The 13,109-nt window shown below is 47.4% G+C and overlaps 1 protein-coding gene across 3 annotated transcripts in view; it reads right to left on the bottom strand.

Annotated features, from left to right (window-relative positions):
- RNF130 (ring finger protein 130) overlaps positions 1 to 13,109 on the bottom strand; it is a 532,281-nt gene that overhangs the window by 264,575 nt on the left and 254,597 nt on the right. For all 3 annotated transcript variants that reach the window (XM_063928530.1, XM_063928529.1, XM_063928531.1), the window contains exon 3: positions 2,639 to 2,889. In XM_063928530.1, coding sequence (XP_063784600.1) covers positions 2,639 to 2,889 — 251 coding nt within the window. The remainder of the gene's footprint in view (positions 1 to 2,638; positions 2,890 to 13,109) is intronic.

The following is a 13,109-nucleotide window of genomic DNA, read 5'->3' as shown; positions in this document are numbered from 1 at the left end:
CTGAACTGCGCAGGCGTGTTGGTCCCCAGCGCTGGGGAGCACCGGGCAGCGACGGGATGGTGCGAGAAAAGCGATCACAAGGAGACTGACAGGAAGAGGCCGTTTGTGGGTGGTAACTGACCGTTTTTAAGGAGTGTCCGGAGAAACGCAGGAGGGACCAGGCGTTTGAGGGGAGGGTTTCTGACGTCAGCTGCGGCCCCGATCATCGCACTGGAAGAGTAAGTCCTGGTCTGTGAAGACTGCACAAACTTATGTTTGTGCAGCTCTCCTGCACATGCGATCACACCCCTGCACAGTGATTTACCCCTCCCCCTGTAGACGGCGACTACCTGATCGCATGGATGAAAAAAACGCACCCTAGCAATCAGGTCTAAATTAGGCCCTATGTGGCACCACCATTCGCACCCACCTCTAGTTGCAGACCTATGAACTACCACTACGGAAAGCCAACTGGGTTACTATATGTAACTTTGTGGTGTAGGTAGGAGTAGCGAGTGAATATGGGATGGGAGGTATAAAGAATTGATATTCTGAACGATCCATGTAAAAATGGTAAGTAGGGGTGAGTGCTAAGGAGACAATTCTGTACTTTGGGAACGAGGGGGAGCAACACATGGTGGTGATGGTGGTTTGGGGGAGGGACCAATAAGCTGGTAGGTGAGAAAGGACTAAGAGTTGGTGAAGTTGCAACCACCTTCTACCTATTGTTTTATAGAATGTATTGATAGCTGGAAGCTCATAGGTTGCTATAAGCAACTTCAATTGCCTTTTTTATAATGTTTTATGCATCTCCCTTTAAAACTCTAAACTGCCCACATAAAGCACAGAAAGTGGGACAACCTCCATGTCCAGTATGGGGGTATAGGGGTGGGGTGCTTAGCAGTGGCAACAGGTGCAGTCAAACAACACAGATCAAGATCAAGATAAAGATTAAGTTATTTAAAACAGGAGAACAAAAATAAGAACACTACACATGTACACAAACATGGGGAAAAGGACACAGGAAACATGGACCCAGGCCCATAATGTGGCATACTTACAGTATATCCTTATGATCTTCATTGACACACACACACACACACACACACACACACACACACACACACACTGGTTTATTCAGATCATTCAATCACTGGGTCTCTCCTGCATGCCCTGTTTAATAACGTATTCTCATCCCGTCTTCCCTAATTCACACTGTCCGTCATTATCTTTAGTGCTTAAAGCCTCCTTTACTCAGTACCTCCTCAACAGTCTGAGGAAGTGGAAACCAAGTCATGAAACGCGCGCCCACAGCAGGACATTTGACATGCTGCACTTTGACTTTTGTCTTTGTAAAATTCTGCTTTTCCAGGTTATCTTTTACATTTTCTGGTTATAATTTTTACTATAATATATTATTTATATACACAGTTTCTATGTTTATATTTGGGAATTTTGCCCATTTTGTTGCTTCACAGAAATTTTTACACACTTTTCAGTTCTTAGTTTCTAATAAAGTATTAACTTTAGTTATTCAATAAGTTTGTAAGTCTTATATAACCCTGTGATTTAAAGGTGCCTTTGGGCTTAATTAACTTCTACTTCGTTGATACTGCAATCTGAGCAACACCACACCGATAGACATCTGGTTGAGGTTATAAATAAATGTCTAAAGCCCATTCTCACAAGATGAGTAAACAGTGAATTATTTATTAAAAATCTTACTGCATCCACATGGTATGCACTCAGATCTCTTGTTAACACCCCCCCCCCCCCCCCCCCCCTTCCCTTTCTTTCTCTGGGGACTACAGAGATATCATTAGGAGGAAGAACTTCCAAAAAGATACCAAAACGTGGCAATGCCCACAGGCAGGCAATGGATCCATATCGCCAATGCAAACTGTTCGTTTGGTGAAAGCGAGTGCTATTATTGCTCAAATCCAAGAATTAAATTGTCCATACGCAGTGTACACTACAAATGGTATGCAGTTAAATTACCGTCTGTCATAATCCCAGCGATCAGGATACCAACACCGGATTCACGACAGCCGGGCAAATGCCTGCGGTCGCAATCACGACCCAAGCCCGGTATTCCCGCTCGGGAGGTGGTCCCCCCCCCTTCCCCCCGGGGGAGAATATAATAGTGTGGCGACCAAAGGTCTCCACCAGGCCCAAAGTGCTGCGCGTGTAGCGAGCCTGCAAGGAGACACACTGTGTTGCCACCAGGATTCTGGCTGTCGGGTTCTCGGCGTCAGTCTCCTGACCTCTGGGATCCCAAACCGATCCCCTATGAATTTCACTTTGATCTTTCATTAAATCATGAAAGGACAGCAACAGACTAAAGCCATTTAAAGTATTAGTAAAATGAAAAAAATAAGGATTTTTTTTGTAGATCAATTTCTTTTTCTTGGGTGCGTTCCTGACCCTCATCATCTTTATACATTTTAGCGCAAGTCACAACTGGAACTGGAAAGGTGAAATTAAAAATGATCCACTGACCGTCGCCTAAACTGCTTGCAAGGGAGAAACCTTATGTTACTCGCCATCAACGTAACCTACCACAAAAACCCTATGTTTTCATAAGCCCAAGGCAATATGATGTCCATTTTAAGACTGCCAAGAGTTTAATTTCACCATGGTTTGAATAAGAATTGCTTACCTGGTTCCGATCATGGGCACTCGTATTTCTGATCTTCTGTATAAAGTAAAATATCAACCAAGCCGAAGAAATGACCATTAAGACAACGAAGGAGATGGAGACGAAAATCAATGATCCTCGACTTCCGTTCTTGCCAGGACTGCGAGACCCAACTGCTATCGCCATAAGAACAGAGATGTTCCTTTCCATGTAGCTCAGGATTTCCCGACCCGTTGACTCAGAGATCATTATGACAACAATATCTCCAGTTCCTATTGTGAGAAAAAAACAAAAACAAAACAATGATATTGATATCACAAATATACTAATGTATCATAATGCAGATCATTGTTCTGAAACTTGGTCTTCAGGTCCCAAAAGCTCACGTTTTCCAGGTTACTCAGCGATACACAGGTGTGCTCATTACTCACTGACACATTTTAAAAGATCTACAGGTGAAGCCAATTACAGTATTTCACTTGTTATTCTGTGAGGACACCTGGAAAACATGAACTTTTTGGGGTCCTAAAGGGCACACTAGAGCTAAACGATATGAACGTTCTCGATCATTAATGAACGAGAACTTATTCATATCGTTCAGTGTAGAGGAGGCAACGATGAATGATGCGCGGCCCCGCGCGCGTTCATCGTTGGTGCCCCGTCGCTTGTGCATGCAGGCCAATATGGACGATCTCGTCCATATTTGCATGCACTGCTATGGAGCCGGGTGACAGGGGGAGTGAAGAAATTTCACTCCCCCCTTCATCCCCCCCCCGCCGCCGGGTCGCCCGTCTGCAGTATCGGCGGTCGGGCAGCTCGGCGGCGGGTCGCCCATTAGGAAGGAGTTTGAGAACCTATGCTGTAGATAATTAAATGAATAATGTGTACTATATTACTAGTGTATTTTTATGATAATTTTTATATTTATAATCATGTCAGATCCAGATGGCCAATAAAACGGCCCATTCCTTCAGTGTGCATATCATGAAGTCTATAATTCTATTTTGAGTCACCAGCATTCATTCTTTATCACACTGCTATTACACTTACAACATATTATAGAGTTTATAATACAGCTGCAGTAGTTAGTAGATAAGGTGAGACTATGCAGATCGCCACCTCTGAAGCCTCTCCATTATAATTGTTGGCCCTAGACAGCCACCTATGCTGTTAGTGGGTGATGAAAGTATAAAGAGATCATGAACACCATCAAGTCAGAACAGACAAACATATGGGTCCATCCAATTGACAAGAAAGAAGAGGAAAACTGTTTACTCTTCCCTTTCTCTAACCACACATACAGGAATTTTCAGTATTATTTTCAGCCATGCTTACCTACTTTCTGGTCGGCTCAGTGCAGGGGCGGGGCAGGACAATGACGATAAGAGGGGAGGGACGGGGCGGAGGTGGAACAGGGCGTGGCAGAGGCAGGGCAAAGGCGGTACGAGGGCAGGGTTACATAGGCACAACATTTAAGCCACCCCCCCCCCCCGCTCTGTAATGTCGCTGTAACCGCGTGACTATGATGACGCGATTCAACAAGAATCGTGTCATCGACTGTCCGGACCGCCCACTTTACTCTCAAAGTGGGCGGCCGGGCAGGGGGGGGGGGGGGGGGGGGGCGGACAGAAAAATCGGGAGACTTGTCTGCTCTCCTGGGAGGCCGGGAGGGTCTCCCGATTTCTGGGAGCCTCCCGGCCATTCCGGGAGAGTAGGCAAGTATGTTTTCAGCTTGCTTGACTGACTTTAGCACACCACCCAACCACCCTGATTTCGGCACGATTTAAGGGGACTGTTCCTCCATCCCATCATCAGGATCAGTTTGTCCTAATTTGTGGTAGCTTTGGAGGAATTCCCAGAAAAATCAATGCCTGATATGATGTAACTGTAGGTCCCCTCCCAAATTGGCAACACAACACATGTATTTATTTTAAACAATTATATGGGTAACACAAATAAAAAAAACATTAAACCCCCCACATAATAAAGGACCTTTGTACTGTATATACAGTTTATTAAGTTAAAACTAAAATTAATAAGAATTTACTCACCGGTAATTCTATTTCTCGTAGTCCGTAGTGGATGCTGGGAACTCCGTAAGGACCATGGGGAATAGACGGGCTCCGCAGGAGACTGGGCACTCTAAGAAAGAATTAGGACTACTGGTGTGCACTGGCTCCTCCCTCTATGCCCCTTCTCCAGACCTCAGTTAGGGAAACTGTGCCCGGAAGAGCTGACACTACAAGGAAAGGATTTGGAATCCCGGGTAAGACTCATACCAGCCACACCAATCACACCGTACAACTCGTGATAACTATACCCAGTTAACAGTATGAATAACAATTGAGCCTCGCTGAACAGATGGCTCATAACAATAACCCTTTAGTTAAGCAATAACTATATACAAGTATTGCAGACAATCCGCACTTGGGACGGGCGCCCAGCATCCACTACGGACTACGAGAAATAGAATTACCGGTGAGTAAATTCTTATTTTCTCTGACGTCCTAGTGGATGCTGGGAACTCCGTAAGGACCATGGAGATTATACCAAAGCTCCCAAACGGGCGGGAGAGTGCGGATGACTCTGCAGCACCGAATGAGCAAACTCAAGGTCCTCCTCGGCCAGGGTATCAAACTTGTAGAATTTTGCAAACGTGTTTGATCCCGACCAGGTCGCAGCTCGGCAAAGTTGTAAAGCCGAGACCCCTCGGGCAGCCGCCCAAGAATAATAATAATAATTTTATTTATATAGCGCTCTTTCTCCAATAGGACTCGAGGCGCTTAACAGATACATAGCATAATATAGTACAGAAAATAATGAAGTACATTTTCATAAAATACAGAAGCATGAAGATACTAAAAGGGACACTATGGAAATGCTTTAGTAAACAGAAAAGTCTTGAGTCTACTTTTGAAGGATTCTATAGTTGGGGCCTCTCGCACTGTGCGGGGAAGTGAGTTCCATAGAGTCGGAGCCGCATGACTAAAAGCTCGACCCCCAGATGAATTACGGTAGATTCTAGGTACTGCTAAAAGTCCTTCATCTACAGATCGCAGTAATCGAGTGGGGCAGTATGGGGTCAGAAGCTGTTTCAGGTACCTTGGGCCTTGGTCATGTAATGCTTTGAAACTCAGTAAGCCAATCTTGAAGATGATTCGCCATCTTACAGGCAGCCAGTGAAGGGAGTAGAGGATGGGTGTTATGTGGCTAGAACGGGGCTGGTTGGTTAATAGCCTGGCAGCTGTGTTTTGCACCAGCTGTAAGCGTTGCAATTCTTTTGCTGGTAGACCAAGGTAGAGGGCATTACAGTAGTCTAAACGAGATGATACAAATGCATGTATGACTTTTGGCATGTCATCTGAGGGAATTAAGTGCTTGATTCTGGCTATGTTCCTCAGGTGAAAGAATGAGGATTTGATTGTGGCTGATATCTGATGTTTAAGTGTCAAGCCACCATCCAGGACAACGCCAAGATTCCGCACACGATCACTGGTCTGTAATTCTGAATCCCCCAGTGTAAGTCCAGTTGGTTGGCTATGCTGCAGTCTTGTCCTTTGATGTTGCGGTCGTATCAAAAGGACCTCTGTTTTATCCGGGTTCAGTCGCAGCCAACTGGCGCTCATCCACTCCTGTAGTTCAGCTAGACAGCCATTTAGGGTTGCTATTGGGTTATCAGTGCCCGGAGCAAAGGACAAGTACAGTTGTGTATCATCTGCATAGCAGTGGTAGACCAGGCCATGGCGCCTGATTATTTCGCCCAATGGGAGCATGTATACTGCAAAAAGCATGGGGGATAGTATAGAACCTTGTGGGACACCACATGCCAATGGCACTGGTGGTGATGAGTATAATCCAGATGATACTCTCTGTGACCTGTCTGTGAGAAATGATTTGAACCAGCTTAGGACTGTGCCATCCAGACCACAGAAATGTATCAGTCGCTCAATCAGAAGCCCATGGTCCACGGTATCAAATGCTGCCGAGAGATCCAGAAGGATTAATATTGAACAGTCACCTCTGTCTTTTGCCATCAGAAGATCATTTAACACACACACCAGGGCTGTTTCAGTGCTATGTCTTCTCCTGAATCCTGATTGAAACGGATCATAAATATCATGGGTTGTCAGGCGGGTTTCCAGTTGATTTGCAACGACTTTCTCAATAACCTTTCCTAGGAAAGGAAGGTTTGATACCGGTCTGTAGTTGGTCATGCAGTCGGGATCTAAATTAGGTTTTTTAAGAAGCGGTCTAACAATTGCTTCCTCGTGGAATGGGCTTTTCCTGATTTAGGATGCGGCAGTCCAGCCGCAGAATGTGCAAGTTGAATCGTGGAGCAGATCCAGCGAGCAATAGTCTGCTTAGAAGCAGGAGCACCCAGCTTGTTGGGTGCATGCAGGATAAACAGCGAGTCAGTCTTTCTGACTCTAGCCGTCCTGGAAACATAGATTTTCAGCGCCCGGACTACGTCCAGCAACTTGGAAGCCTCCAAGTCCCTAGCACCCGCAGGCACCACAATAGGTTGGTTCAAATGAAACGCTGATACCACCTTAGGGAGAAATTGGGGACGAGTCCTCAATTCTGCTCTGTCCATATGGAAGATCAGATAGGGGCTTTTACAGGACAAAACCGCCAATTCTGACACCCGCCTAGCCGAAGCCAAGGCCAAAAGCATGACCACTTTCCACGTGAGATATTTTAATTCCACGGTCTGAAGTGGCTCAAACCAATGTGATTTTAGGAAATCCAACACAACGTTGAGATCCCAAGGTGCCACTGGGGGCACAAAAGGGGGCTGAATATGCAGCACTCCCTTAACAAACGTCTGAACTTCAGGCAGTGAAGCCAGTTCTTTTTGAAAGAAAATAGACAGGGCCGAAATCTGGACTTTAATGGATCCCAATTTTAGGCCCATAGTCACTCCTGACTGTAGGAAGTGCAGAAATCGACCCAGCTGAAATTCTTCTGTTGGGGCCTTCATAGCCTCACACCAAGTAACATATTTTCGCCATATGCGGTGATAATGTTTTGCTGTCACAACCTTCCTAGTTTTTATCAGCGTAGGAATGACTTCAACCGGAATGCCCTTTTCCATCAGGATCCGGCGTTCAACCGCCATGCCGTCAAACGCAGCCGCGGTAAGTCTTGGAACAGACAGGGCCCCTGCTGTAGCAGGTCCTGTCTGAGAGGCAGAGGCCAAGGGTCCTCTGAGATCATTTCTTGTAGTTCCGGGTACCAAGTCCTTCTTGGCCAATCCGGAACGATGAGTATAGTTCTTACTCCTCTCTTTCTTATTATCCTCAGCACCTTTGGTATGAGAGGAAGAGGAGGGAACACATAAACCGACTGGTACACCCACGGTGTCACTAGAGCGTCCACAGCTATCGCCTGAGGGTCCCTTGACCTGGCGCAATATCTTTTTAGCTTTTTGTTGAGGCGGGACGCCATCATGTCCACCTGTGGCCTTTCCCAACGATTTACAATCAGCTGGAAGACTTCTGGATGAAGTCCCCACTCTCCCGGGTGGAGGTCGTGCCTGCTGAGGAAGTCTGCTTCCCAGTTGTCCACTCCCGGAATGAACACTGCTGACAGTGCTATCACGTGATTTTCCGCCCATCAGAGAATCCTTGTGGCTTCTGCCATCGCCATCCTGCTTCTTGTGCCGCCCTGTCGGTTTACATGGGCGACCGCCGTGATGTTGTCTGACTGAATCAGCACCGGCTGGTTTTGAAGCAGGGGTCTTGCCTGACTTAGGGCATTGTAAATGGCCCTTAGTTCCAGAATATTTATGTGTAGGTAAGCCTCCTGACTCGACCATTGTCCCTGGAAGTTTCTTCCCTGAGTGACTGCCCCCCAACCTCGGATGCTTGCATCCGTGGTCACCAGGACCCAGTCCTGTATGCCGAATCTGCGGCCCTCGAGAAGATGAGCACTCTGCAGCCACCACAGCAGAGACACCCTGGCCCTCGGGGACAGGGTGATCAGCCGATGCATCTGAAGATGCGATCCGGACCACTTGTCTAACAGATCCCACTGAAAGATCCTTGCATGGAACCTGCCGAATGGAATTGCCTCGTAAGAAGCTACCATCTTTCCCAGGACTCGCGTGCAGTGATGCACCGACACCTGTTTTGGTTTCAGGAGGTCTCTGACCAGAGATGACAACTCCTTGGCCTTCTCCTCCGGGAGAAACACCTTCTTCTGTTCTGTGTCCAGAATCATGCCCAGGAACAGCAGACGCGTCGTAGGAACCAGCTGCGACTTTGGGATATTCAGAATCCAGCCGTGCTGTTGTAGCACTTCCTGAGATAGTGCTACTCCGACCAACAACTGCTCCCTGGACCTCGCCTTTATAAGGAGATCGTCCAAGTACGGGATAATTATAACTCCCTTCTTTCGAAGGAGTATCATCATTTCGGCCATTACTTTGGTAAAAACCCTCGGTGCCGTGGACAGACCAAACGGCAACGTCTGGAATTGGTAATGGCAGTCCTGTACCACTGTTAGGGTCTCCTGCCCTGTGCTGCCACGTCGTCATGGCAACCGGGAGACAAGTGCTAGTGGAGTAACCTGAGCGCAGCTGATACTCCGGTTCGGGTCTTTTGCTGTGCAGTGGTTATAGGCTCTGTGCACGGCAGGGGATCCGGTGCTGGTTTTTGTGCTCACAGTCTGTGAGGTCTGAGTGGGGCGTGGACAGCACCTGCTTTATAAGGCCTCTTTTCAGGGTAAGCAGATGCTGCTGAATCTTTGTTGGTTAGTCAGTTCATGAAAGTTAGCCAGTACTGTGTAGCTTTGTATTTGTTTGTTGCTTACTGCAAATAGGCCTGGGGATTTGGTATTACACTCTGCCAATCCAGACCTAGCAGTAAGACTGGAGTCAGTCGTTTAGCTTGCTGGGGTTCTGTTACCACTCTGTGAACTTAGCAAGTTTGCGGCTGTATTCTAAGACTTGCCTGTCTAATCCTGTCTCACTGTGCTAGGTGTCAGGGGTCAGTTTAGTGGCAGTAAGCTAAAACCTGTGCACTGCAAGTGAGAAATAGGATTGTGGAGACTCTCCTTGTGTCTATCATTCCATCTCTGACCAAGGAGTTTACTGCCACACCCGTTGGTAACCCTTTAGGGTTTTGCTGTTGCCCTTAGCAACAGCATTTCGGGTTCTCTATGTATTAAAACACAACATCTTGCTTTTTCCATCTGTGCAGTTCTAATACAAAGGAGATACCCAGTTCCTTAGCCTCTGGGCTTCTCTGTTCACTTTGTGTGTATTTTGTTACCCTATTACCTTCTGTGTACGTTATGTCATATTCCCCAGTTTGTCTGTGAGTCCATTTGTTTTGCATAACAGTTCAAACACCAGTACATTCCTGCAGGCACTGGTGTGCATAACATATTCAGCAGCCTAATACTCCTGTTGAAATTTTGTGGGAATATGGAGCATACCCCTCAAAATACGTTGCAACAGGTGGTCGATCAGGTGCAGGTCCTGACTCGACAATTTAATGATTTGTCCATTAAAATGCACACCTCCCAGGCTGCTGGTGGAGCTCCCGCAGCAGCAGCACCTGCAGGGGTTAAGGAGCCGAAAGTAAATCTCCCGGATCGTTTTTCTGGAGATCGCTCGCAGTTCTTTTGTTTCAAGGAGAGCTGCAAGCTATACTTCCGGCTTAGGCCTCAGTCTTCTGGGTCGGAGATTCAGCGGGTGGGCATAGTGATTTCCTTGCTACAAGGAGACCCACAGGTCTGGGCATATGGGTTGCAGCCTGACTGTCCGTCGCTTAAAAGTGTTGATGCTTTTTTTACGGCACTGGGCATGTTGTATGATGACCCTGACAAGACGGCCTCAGCCGAGGCTCAGATTTCGATCCTTAAGCAAGGGCGAAGGCCAGTTGAGGTTTACTGTACGGAGTTTCGGAGGTTGGCCCATGATACCCAGTGGAATGACCCAGCCCTGAGACACCAGTACTGAAGAGGTCTTTCTAACCAGATAAAGGACCAACTGGTACAATATCCCTTGCCTGATAGCTTGGATCAGCTCATGCAGTTATCCATCCGGGTGGATAGACGGCTGAGAGAGCGTAGGCTTGAAAGGGAGACTGAGATTTCCTTCCTTCCCAAGGGAACCTCAGACTCTGAGGAATTTTCTGAGGAGCCTATGCAGATTGGGGCTACCCGCCTCTCCTCGCGTGAGAAGACGCGGAGGAGACAGCAGGGGTTGTGTTTGTACTGTGGGAATAAAGGTCATGTGGTAGTATCATGCCCAGAAAAGCCGGAAAACTTCAGGGCCTGAGGGTGATGGGAAATATCCTGTCAGGCCAGAAGTCAGAATTTCCCAAGAAGACTTTTATCATTCCGGTGACCTTGAAGATCCTCGGTCAAACTGTCAAGACTGAGGCCTTTGTGGACAGTGGGGCCGACGGGGTTTTTATGGACCGCCAATTCGCCCTGAAACACTCTGTTCCCTTAGTACCCTTGGCATCGGAAATTGAGATTTGTGGGTTAAACGGGGAACCATTATCCCAAGGTAAAATTACCTCTTGCACTAGCCAGATTTCTTTGTTTATTGGAGCCACACACTCTGAAAAATTGTCCTTTTATGTGACTGTCTGTACTTTTGCCCCATTGGTGTTGGGGTTACCCTGGTTAAGGGCCCACAATCCTCAATTTGACTGGGTCTCTAGGGAGATTCTTAGTTGGGGTACTGATTGTTTCAGGAGTTGCTTGAGCCTTCCAGTCAGGCTCTCGCAGCTAAGTTTGCCAGGATTGCCAGGGTGTTATGCAGATTTTGCGGACGTGTTCTCCAAAAAAGTTGCAGAGGTACTACCTCCCCATCGCCCCTATGACTGTGCCATTGATTTGTTGCCAAATGCTAAGCTTCCCAAGAGCAGGTTGTACTCCCTGTCACGTCCTGAGACTCAGGCTATGGCAGAGTACATTCAGGAGAACTTGGCTAAGGGATTTATCAGACCTTCACAGTCTCCAGTTGGGTCGGGGTTCTTCTTCGTGGGTAAAAAGGACGGTTCGTTGCGACCCTGCATCGACTTCAGGGAATTGAACCGTATCACGATTAAAAAGTCATACCCACTGCCTCTCATTTCGGTCTTGTTTGACCAGCTTCGTACTGCCACCATTTTTTCTAAGATTGACCTACGCGGTGCGTACAATCTAATCCGAATAAGAGAGGGGGATGAATGGAAGACTGCCTTTAATACCCACTCAGGGCATTATGAATATTTGGTGATGCCTTTTGGGCTCTGTAATGCCCCGGCAGTCTTCCAGGATTTCATGAATGATGTGCTCAGGGAATATTTGGATAGATTCTTAGTTGTATACTTAGATGACATCCTAATCTTCTCCCATTCCCTGGAGGAACATCGGAAGCATGTACGCTTAGTCCTCCAGAAACTCAGAGACCACCGGCTTGGGGCGAAGCTGGAGAAGTGCGAATTTGAAGTTCAGCAAATCGCATTTCTAGGATATATTATCTCCCCAGAAGGTTTCCAAATGGAGGGTTCCAAGGTACAGGCAGTCCTGGATTGGGTGCAGCCCACTAGTTTGAAGGCGCTTCAGCGTTTCCTGGGCTTTGCGCATTTTTATAGACGATTTATCGCTGGATTTTCGTCTATAGTGGCGCCCTTGGTGGCACTCACTAAGAAAGGGGCGGATGTTGCTCACTGGTCTTGTGAGGCTAAAGCGGCTTTTGCCCGTCTCAAAAGGGCATTTGTTTCGGCCAAGGTGCTGCGACACCCAGATCCAGAGCGTCCTTTTGTGGTGGAGGTGGATGCCTCTGAGATGGGTATTGGGGCAGTGCTTTCTCAGATGGGAGTGTCTGATAATCGCCTTCATCCCTGTGCTTACTTTTCCCGTAAATTTTCGCCTGCCGAGATGAATTATGACGTGGGTAACCGGGAATTGTTGGCTATTAAGGATGCACTCGAGGAGTGGAGACACTGGCTTGAGGGGGCTAAGTTTGTGGTCTCAATTCTCACTGACCATAAGAATCTGGCATATTTAGAGTCAGCGAAGCGTCTCAATGCCAGGCAGGCACGATGGGCTTTGTTTTTTGCTCGCTTTAATTTTTTGATAACATATCGCCCTGGGTCAAAAAACATCAAGGCTGATGCGCTCTCGCAGAGTTTTGCTCCAATCCAGGAGACCACCGAGGAGCCGTTGCCCATTGTTTCCCCATCATGTATTAAAGTGGGCATTACCCAGGACCTCTTATCATTAGTCCTTAGATCACAGGAGCAGGCTCCTCCAGACCTTCCGGTAGGTCTTTTGTTTGTGCCTCCTAGGTTAAGACAGCGAGTGTTCCTGGAATTCCATGCCAAGAAGTCGGCAGGTCACCCGGGTATTGCCAGAACTCGGGAGTTGCTATCTAGGGCGGTGTGGTGGCCCTCGGTGGCTAAGGATGTGGATCAGTGGGTTCGGGCATGTGACATCTGTGCCCGAAATAAGACTCCTAGAGGGGTTCCTGTTGGCCCATTACATCCAC

The sequence above is a fragment of the Pseudophryne corroboree genome, chromosome 6, assembly GCF_028390025.1.
Source record: "Pseudophryne corroboree isolate aPseCor3 chromosome 6, aPseCor3.hap2, whole genome shotgun sequence".
Classification (NCBI taxonomy): Eukaryota; Metazoa; Chordata; class Amphibia; order Anura; family Myobatrachidae; genus Pseudophryne; species Pseudophryne corroboree.
This window is presented reverse-complemented; position numbering and strand designations above follow the sequence as displayed.